Source organism: Hippoglossus stenolepis, chromosome 10 (assembly GCF_022539355.2).
Source record: "Hippoglossus stenolepis isolate QCI-W04-F060 chromosome 10, HSTE1.2, whole genome shotgun sequence".
In the NCBI taxonomy this organism is placed as follows: domain Eukaryota; kingdom Metazoa; phylum Chordata; class Actinopteri; order Pleuronectiformes; family Pleuronectidae; genus Hippoglossus; species Hippoglossus stenolepis.
In genome coordinates this window covers 14329848-14340170 of record NC_061492.1, presented here as the reverse complement: position 1 = coordinate 14340170, position 10323 = coordinate 14329848, and the positions used below count along the sequence as shown (strand labels likewise).

Below are 10323 nucleotides of genomic sequence, written 5' to 3'. Positions count from 1 at the left end.
GAATGACTTCTTTTAATGACTGTTTGGTGAATGTTTCATGTATCAGTCAAAAATATATTTGGTTTCCTTAATAGAATTACTTGGAGTTTCTTTGTAGTAGAAAAGTACTCTGTGCCTTTACTTTTCAAATATTAGACTTACATTTTATCTGTGGATTGTATGTTCTGTTAAGAGTAAAGGTAACCAAAATAACTGCCGTGTCCATAAATGCAGGAGATTTAAATGATCTTAAACTTTTCTTGGTCTTTCTGATAGAATGCTCATTTATTTTAGAAACCTAAGTTGGACTTATATAGGTTATATAAATTACTATCTTCAAATGTAGAAATATTAGATAAGCTGTGCTCCTAAAAAAGTTTCACATGCATAATGTACATTTATAATTTTAGATTAGTTGAATTAATACATTTTGTGTTTATGGACCAAAATATTTTATTATGCAAACATATCGAGAAGGAATTAGTAACCAGACTAAGTCGATTGATCTTTTACTCTTGGTTTTTCCTGAAGATGAAAAGCATGAACACACAGAGCCGTTTCTCGTGCGAGAGCGATGGCTTAGCTGAAATTTTACCAGGTTCTTCATCATAGTTGTTCTTTTCATTCTTAGAATTAACCCAAGATGACACAATACAAATTAATGCACTCTCTTGTTGCTTAAGATCAATGACGGATGTTTATTTAATTTCTTAACAGAACTGTGGAGCTTGCAAAGTGAAATACACTCACATGTAACAGTAAAACCAGTAAATGGTTGTGGTCAATATAATTCTAAGTTTAAGTTAAAGTCTAATTTCATGGTTTATGAATAACATGACATAACTACACCTGGAAGTTGTATTTAATAGATGAATTTGATCATTTAAAAAATGTATATACTTTATCTTTTCTCTCCATCCAAAGTATAAAGAGACACGACAGGCTTATCTCACAGCTGTTTACTATAATATTATTGTTCAACAGGCATAGACTGAAAAAACCTTTAAGATGTCTTTTTTTTATTTATTTAAAAATAAAAAAAGCAATATAGAATAATGACACATAAATGATAAACAACAATTTGTGGCCATACGTTTTTTAAAATATAATTTTGTAAAATGTGTTGTTCTTTATTATTAATAAACATTTAATGTGGTAAACGTGTCTGTGTTTTCAGATTCCTCCTTTTTTCCTGAACTCACACTCATCACCGTGCGTTGCTGACGCCCCAGTGAGCATGAACCTCAGTCTCCCGGACCAGAACATGCACAGCTCCAGTGAAGGCTGCATGGAGGACGACAAACCTGACGTCATGTTACCGTGCTTCCGCAGAAACATGTATGACGAGCCTTTAGCCTCATACTCAAACGGCTCCATCATCTCTCAGCTCCTTCGCAAGACAATCCACAGCAAGAGGGCACTGGATGAAAGCCATTTCTACCTTTCCGGCTCCACCGCTGCTGACTCTGGCCAGGAAGACCAGAGCAGCGTCTCCTCCAAGGACAGCACGGTGGAAGCCACCTCCCCCACTGGTCACATCTCCACAGGAACCAGTCTGGACGGTGAGCATCCCATGACCGACCACCTGCAGGCCAAGAGAGCCAGAGTGGAGAACATCATCAGGGTCATGGCTGGCTCTCCCAACAGCAAGCAGCACGGAGACAGCGAGAGGTCAGATGCGGAGGTCAGAGACACCAGGGAGGCCAGGGACGTCTACAGGGAGAACAAACGCAAACAGAGGTTGCCTCAGCATCAGGAGCACAGTGTCGGAGGACCGGCAAGCAGAAGACCTGGGAGCAGCAGTAGTGACAACTGTAACACCAAGGACGAGGAGTGTCACAAGCTGAAGGAGCAGCTCCACAGCATGCAGAGGCTCCTGCGTCAACTCCAGGAGAAGTTCCTTCAAGTTTACAACCGGGACGATCCTGAACATGACGACAGAGAAGACGCAGAAATCGCCGTTGAGCATGACACCCTGGCAGAGAGCACAGAGTCACGCTACAGAAACGCTGAAGATGATTTTGAGAGGAAGAGCAGCAGGATGACAGCAGAGTGTAAGGACCGAATGAAAGTGACCGGTTATCTGGCACAACAGAGAGAAAATCAGAACCTACAGGACGCCCTGAAGCAGGAGCTCTCCCGGGCTGTAAACGAGTGTGTGGACAGGGTGTTCAAGAAGACGTCCTCCACGGGGCTGGACCTCCCCCCTCAGCCGTGCATGTGCTCGTCTCCGGAGATGCAGATGAGTGTGGGCACAGACAGGAAGAGCCAGCAGGCCAGCTCCACCCATGATCAGCCCCAGTCTGAGGAGGCAGCAGTCAAACCCCGTTCCTTGGAGTACTACGAAAGCTCTGCAGCTCAAAGCCCACAGGACCAGACAGAGGCTCTGTCACTGGTGGTCCGCAAGCCGCCAGTGACCCCCATGAGCTTGGTAACCCAAACAGTGAAGAGGCCCTACCCTGTGCACCAGACACCATTTCAGTTCAATTACAGCACCCCGCTGCACGACAGCCAGATCCTGGAGCACCTCCTCAAGTACGGGCCCCATTCCAACTTTGGGGCTCTGCCCTGCATGCCCCCGTCAATGGACAGGAACTCCCCAGACTCAGTGGACCTGCCCTGGGAAACCCTCACCATGAGGTCCAAGGTGACGTCCAGCCACCTGGGCCACCACCCTCGCCCCTCCGCCCTGGGGGCAGTGACGGTCGACAGTCTGTGTCTCCCTCACGTCAAGATCGAGTGCAGTGAACTGCAGAGCATGGCTGAACGAAACCCCTACATGTCTCTCAACATATCCTTTCAGTTGAATGAATGAAATCGTTTGTTTTGCAAACTGTCCTTGCCTTTGCAAAAATAAGAAAAAAAAATATGCTTGTTTATTATTGTTAAAAACTTACAATAATTAGAATGGCACAAGAGCACAAACCTCTAGGACCAACAGTCCCCTTAAATTCAATCAAGCTGCACCAAATTGTACACAGTCATAGACATCAGCTCCTTTAATATGCCAGATATTTTTCAACAAGATCCATGAATTACTCCCTGTGTAAAACAGTGAAATGTAAGAAAAAAATTGTTTTAACAAATAAAGCCCCTTTTCACACTGTTAAAGAAAGTGAAGAAAGTTAAAAAAATTATAAATAAAAAAAACTAAAAATAAATTCATACATTTTATTTTATATTATTTCACTCTTTGACTTAAATTAATCAACAAATTGGCATTAAACTAAATTCAAAACATCACAATATAAAGAGTGGTATGCTTTATAATATCTATAATATCTATGCTGTATTTACCTTGTATTTCATCCCTATATTTCAGCTCTGCTATTTGAACAATGGCTGGTTGAGGTTCATTGCAACATGGCCAGTTCCAGTAACAAACTTCAAGGAGAATTTTATCTTTGATCTCGGTAACCCCACAGAAAATTATAGCATCTTCTTTAATCTGAGCAGAGTAATGACTTTAAGTCTAGAAAAAGACAAATAAAAAGGAATACAAGGCTTTGATAAGAATTGCCAGGAACAAAAGCCAATTTTTCAAAGGCAGAGAAAGCATTGGTTTCTGTTTCAGGAAGCGTCGTTTTTTTCTGACTTGAAAAGGTGCAGGATCTATTTCTCCATCATCAGAGTGATAGGGGTGCATCTAAAAGGTCACATCTGAGTGCCGGTGGAAAACACAAGTGCTTCCCCACCACAACACTTGAGCTCTTGTCTTGAGCATTTGTTGTTGGATACCTTTGTCAGAATGTACATGATTAAAATAGAGTGCAAGATGACGGTGTTTTTACCTCTCAGGAACATAAAGAAAATCACTCACATGACAAAGTTGTTCTGTTCGGGGAAGAAATTTGACCATTGCTTAGAAAGTTAAATAAGTTTATTTTTTTCCCGCTGGAGTCCACAATCAATATGATCAGAATTATTTCTACATTTAACTGTTCAAAGTAATTGAAAAGAATAATTTCTTTATTTATCGTAAAAAACTAAAACAGATTTCAGTTTTGTGTATCCTCTCGTCGCAAGGCATTAGAGAGGAATAAAACGTGGCACCTCTCAGGATTTGCTTTATCTTTACTGTGCAAAGAGCTCTGCCTCTCTTTGAACAATACCACATGAATCTTTCATTCCAACTTCTTTATTTCAAAGGTAGCGTTCCTTAATAAATGTATGGTGTGGTGACCCGATAAGGAAATATTATGACCTAAGGCGTTGTGATGGACTACAGAGGAAATGCTCCTGAGCATCTTCATTGCCACGGGGGGAGAACTTGAGAAAGAATGGCATGTATTCATATTTACAATAAAGGAAATATACGTTGTTGATCGAATGGTAAATGTGATTGTTTTTATGCCATTTAAAATTATTTTAAATATACCACATAACCTACTGGAATATAATATATATATATATATATATATATATATATATATTATAAGTAACTTTTAACAGAATTTTGGCTGCGTTTTTTTCTGTCGGAAAAAATACATATATTGTCTTGTAAATCAACTTTATTATATCAGAAAATCAGCTCCCTTTTTTAAAAACATTTCAAACAAGCTGTCTTAACCGGCAGGCATGAAGTGCTCCGCTCTCTAATTAAAAATCCCTAATCTAATTCGTAATTCTGTTTTGCCAATAAGCACATGTTAGGGTCATTATTGACTCCCTGGTTAATGCCGAGCTGTTCTTTAGCGAAATTCAATTTAGCTGAAGATTGAGGCAACACAATACTCTGCTCTGCTATCACTTTGCACAGAACTGTATGCTGTGTGTTATATTTAATTGTCTGGGGTGTTTTGGCCTTAACGTAAATGTGAACATCCAGGAGGGTCTCACCCCGAGCCATCTGAAGAAGGCAAAGCTCATGTTCTTCTACACCCGCTACCCCAGCTCCAACGTGCTGAAAACCTTCTTCCCTGATGTCAAGGTAATTACATTTTTCTACATTTAATAAAACATTTTTTTAAAAAAAGGAACTTTTTATTTAACATGTAAAACAAAGCAGCCCATGTGTTTGTCCTGCGTTTCACTCCCCGGTATCTACTTGTCAGTGTGTGTTTGGGACAGAAAAATCAGCAGTGTGTCGGAGGAGAGAAACAAAAACGCAGAGGGTTTAAATAACAAAGCCACTGAGCTGCTAGTATGTCCTGGGGGCAGAGGGAGATACAGGGGCATTCTCTCTTTAAAAAAAGCCACTCCAGTCAGCAAATGGAGTGACAAAGGACTCTGTAGGAAAGGCATTGCTATTGAGTGTCAACAGAGAGTTGGTATTAGAGACTTGTGCGGCTGCAACCAGGCGGCGGTGAGCTGGCCCTAAACACAACATCCTGTGTGTTTTGGCCTTGGTCTCGTGTCATGCCTCCTCTTCTGTCTCCTCTTTTTTTTTGTCTTCTCTCTTGTCTCCTTATCTGCATCCTGTTGTTAGCTCTTCTCATTCATCCGATTCAGCCCTCATCTCTTTTCTTTTTTTCCTATTTGGAGCACAAGCTCCCACTAACCTCTCCTGCCATGTTTCCCTCAATATTCTCCAAATACCTTTCCACTCTCTCTCTACCTCTCCTCTCCTCTCTTCTTGTCCTCTCTTTTGGATCTCCAAGCCAGTTCAGGGGCCCCCCTGCCCCGCAATCTGCTCTGACCCCCGGGGTCAGGGGGGAGGATGATGCAGCCCTGCGAACGTCTCCACCTTGCTTACAATCCTGTGGTGGGAAGTAGCACTGGACAAAAGAGCACCTAATCCCAGTGTCTGATTCCATCCTATCAGCCCGAGTCAATGAGAGGGAAGCTTCCTTCTGTCCTTATGCCGCCGCTCTCTCACCCACCACACCAGAGAGAAGAAGCGTCTTTGATGCTTGCCCAGCCCTAAGGCATTTTTTTCCTTCTTTCTGGATGATGAGATAGAATAACAAGACTAATGTCAAGACTGAGTTTAGAAACACACAGCCCCGACAGATGTTTTTTCATCCTGCACATTGGTGGGAAAAGATCAGAGCAATTAATGTTGCGTGTAGTGACAGACCATTAGGTGGCATTTTGCCTTGAAGGTACAGGTTTACAGTCAATTATGGAAAAGGTTTCTCAAGCCAAAGCATCAGAAGGTAATTTAATTTTAAATGAATAGCATGGAGAATCATATTTTATTATGATTAAAGAATTCTTAAATTGCATATTTTGAACTGAGTTCTTCAATTTTAGGGACTTCTTTGCAGGGGGGTCGAAGGTCGAGCCACGCCGAATGAGACGTTGGCTGCACAGATGTTGTTGGAGCAGGGCTGCAATTGTGTCAGCGGTGTGACATCTAGTATTATTTTCTCTCCGTCTCTAGTTCAACCGCTGCATCACCTCTCAGCTGATCAAGTGGTTCAGCAACTTCCGGGAGTTCTACTACATCCAGATGGAGAAGTTCGCCCGCCAGTCCATCGTCGACGGCGTCAGCGAGGTCAAAGACATCACAGTTAGCAGGGACTCGGAGCTGTTCCGGGCACTGAACATGCACTACAACAAAGCCAATGACTTCCATGTAAGTGTCTCATTAGTCATTTGTCTCTCATGGTCCACTTTGTAGTGTTTGATCAATACAAAGTTGAACATGAGATTTTGTTGAAGAGGTTTTTGCTCTTAACAGATAAACAAGGTTTGCTCAAAGTAGAAGATTATAGCTTCAGTTCTCTACTACTTAAGACCAGAACCAACATCTTAAAGGAAATATTCAACATTCACGGCTGTGATGAGAAGAGTCAGCCAATAGTCTGCAGCCAATTAGCTTAGCTTAGCTTAGCACAAAGTCTGGAAAAAAAGGGGAAACAGTCTGACTGCGCTCAGTAGCAACAAAACACATACTGCTAAGATCTCTAATTGAAATTATATATCTTGTGCACATATAAACTTAAGAGTACATTTTCAGTCTTATGCACTAGACTACCTCTTGGCTCTGACCAGTTGCTGGACAACCAGCAGGGTCTAAGAAATAGTCCAACACCTCACCTGTCTATGGTCTTGCTAGATGTTTCCCCCTCTATCCAGTCATTATGCTAAGCTAAGCTAATTGGCTGCTGATTGTAGCCTAATATTTGTTCTCCACCAGAAAGCCAACAAGCACATTTCCCGAAAATGCCAAACTATTCATTTTAAAGCATTAGTGTTGACGCATTCGTCCCATCAGTTAGTAAGCTGTTAAAGTATGTCAGAGTTCTTGTCAGCATGTGCTGCGGTCACGTATGTCTGTGTGCTGACCTGTGTGTCAGTGCTGCACCTGTGGCTGGCCAGCCTTTACAGCCTTTATCTAAACTCCAGAGTGATGCTTTATCAAACTGTGGGAAGAGGAAGCCGCAAAATCCCACTAAAACAACTCAGGATTAGAGGACCAGCACGCCTGAGCGAGGCTGAGATTGCTACTGATGCGGAATGCTGAGAAAGACGCTGCGGATTCCGAGGGAGAAGGCCGTTCGGTGGGAAAGGGACGAGACCGTTTTCTTTACCTTGGGACCAAGACATTCCTTTCCCAGGGATGCTTTTGTGTCAGGAGATGAGGGGAAAGAAAAATAACTTATGCCAACAACTGTAGTACGAACCAGCCAGTGGATGGGAAACCAGGGCTGCAGGGCGTTTTTTTCTCCCAGCATCCCTTGCATCTATTCACTCGCTGGTGTGTTATTATGAATCCTGCTGCCTGATATGGACAGCTCCCAGATTCTTACCCTGACTTCCACCACACCCAACCCCAACCCAGATTCTAACCCTAACCAACTAAAAAATTTATTCAAAACCTTATTTTACATCATAGAAAAATCCTATTAAAACTTTACCTTTAAATTGTAAACATTACTCTTTTTCCAACCTTAATTCAGATTGATGTTATCATACAATAGGATTTACCTGGACACATCCTGAGGCCTGATCAACCCCAGCAGGCCTTTCCTCAGATGAGGGTGTATATCTTGACAATGGCCGAAACATGTGTCCTATAATATTAGAAAAATAATAACTAGTTATTAAAGGATCTAGAAATTTAACAAACACGGAAACAATCAGGAAAGGTATTTTCAAATGTATACAAATCAAAAAATTGAAGGAGCCGAGCAAAAATAGTATTAACCAAAACCAGCAAGGCTAATGGCTAATGTGAGAATGGAGAGCTTGGCTTGTGTCAGCCAATGCATTGCCCTTTGCTCCCGATTTCAACGGCCCAGTCGACGGACGTGGTGGGGGTCATCGAGATCTTTTAATTTAATACTTCCCAACCCTAACCCCTACCTTAAACCTATTCAACCACAATTATCTTTACGTTTTTAACCATAATCACTTCAATCCTCAGCTTCTTCCCATTTTCCCAATGGATCCATGATCATGCTTTGTTGACTATTTTCTCACAGTGAACCCCAGGGAAGAAAGAGCTCACCAGCAGTTACTCCGACTTCAAGACAACAAGACTGGCTAATCAAAGAGGCCTATAATTGAAAGTTAATGACTGCTGCATTGCATTTATTGTATGTGTGCAGAGAACAAAGAGATCAGCTCCCTTTCATCACTTTGAGTGTTTGAAGAATTGCGCTACAGGTCTTCATTTCATATATTATTGTCTTTGAGAAAGCTGAAGATAGATGGCTTCACTTTGTGTGTAACAAGTGATCTTTTTTTCTGATAGAATAATGTTCTAGCTTGATTGACCTCCATTAAAAAAAAAAAATCTGTTTTCCAGGTTCCAGACAGATTCCTGGAGGTTTCTGAAATCACCCTGCACGAGTTTTACAGCGCCGTCTCCGCCGCCAAAGATTCGGACCCCTCGTGGAAGAAGGCTATTTACAAGGTGATCTGCAAACTGGACAGCGATGTCCCCGATGAGTTCAAGACATCTTCCTATTTATAGGCATGAAGTGCAGAAATGTACAGGTGAAGGAATTCGGCGAGTTTAGAAGTTAGTCCCTTGACAGTATTATTTTGTTGTAGTGCATTTTAGTGAAGTGAAATGTAGATGTTAAAGAAATGATTATTTTGTTAATCTGTAAAAAAAAGAAAAAAATAATTCATAGTCTGAAATGTTGTTGTTTTACTTTTATCAATACGCAGGTATTGATTAAAATTAATGCTCTTGTGGTTTACACTATTGTTTAGTATTTCCTCTTATAATCTGCCTCAACACATTTAGAGAGTTATTGATTTTGTGGGTGTGTAAAATTGTTTACAACAGTGTAATCATTTGTAGTGTGGCCTTATTTAATTGAGCTGGAAGAGAGGGGGGGGTTTTTTGGAAGTTATCGACGGTATTAGACTTTGTTTTCATTCTTTCTTAGGTGTTTGTGTGTTGTGTAAATGTACAAGCGCTGCTGTTGTATGTTGCATAATATTCTATGAATTTGTTGTAAACTATGAGCTTGACGGAATGTGCATGTGAGAATAATGCAAGTGACTGTCATGAGTTTTACTATCATGTATAAAAGTCGTGTAAAGAACAATCATTTTCAGATATTTCAGTCATAAACATTGTACTGGATGATTATTGAAATTAAAGATGCACTAAATTATAATATAAAATACATGTATTTGGTGTGTTATGGTTTTTCCTTGGCAAAAACAACTACATGAGGATATTTTAAAAAACGTTTATAAGAAACAATATACCGCAGGTAAATGCTTTATCTCTGGTTGTAAATGTTTTACTCTCCTGTGGAAACAGTGCGTCCCAGTGCTGAGCCCCTAAGGTGCCTCTAATCCACGTCCAGCAGCCAGCTGGTAAACTATGCCGTCCTCATTGTTCACCGAAGCCAATTCAAGTCAACTTTCTAAGGCCTGCATTCATTGTGTGGCTGTTGCGGATGCGGACAACTGCCATGTCTTAAAAACAGCCACAATGCATTCCCTCCTAATGACTAATGCCCGAGGTGACCTCATATCGCAGTTGTGCCACCGAAGCAAAATTCCACAAACCCACTGGCTCTTTCTTCCAGGCACCCGCTCAGAGCACGCCTATCGCTATCACACACACACATGAACACGCAAGTTTGGTGATGTCAGAAAAATCACAGATGAGATGCTTCTGATGCCTTAAACCAGACAATATAAGCAGTGGATTAAATGTGATGAATCAAATCAAACTGTCAATTGTGTATTTCACCTTGAATAAACATAATGGTAAAACAGTAAATCATAGGCAAATAATCACATTTTCAGTACTATTATTTTATGTTTATAGGTCATTTTACTCCTGAAACTTTAAAACAATTCTTACAATGTTCCTTTCAAATATATATAAATGTACTGTGCACAACAGCATGTACCACTTATAATAAATGTTCTGTTTCCTGTCACTGTGCGAGATGACATTGTCAGTGCCCAAAACCAAACATT

The 10323-nt window shown here is 41.0% G+C and overlaps 1 protein-coding gene across 1 annotated transcript; it reads left to right on the top strand.

Annotated features, from left to right (window-relative positions):
- Positions 1-1216: 1216 nt before the first annotated feature.
- Positions 1217-9264, top strand: prox2 (prospero homeobox 2). The gene is made up of 4 exons (XM_035168508.2): positions 1217-2770; positions 4802-4909; positions 6305-6499; positions 8678-9264. Exons 1-4 carry the CDS (start codon positions 1217-1219, stop codon positions 8843-8845), a joined length of 2025 nt encoding a protein of 674 aa, XP_035024399.1. The 3' UTR covers positions 8846-9264.
- The last annotated feature ends 1059 nt before the right edge of the window (positions 9265-10323 follow it).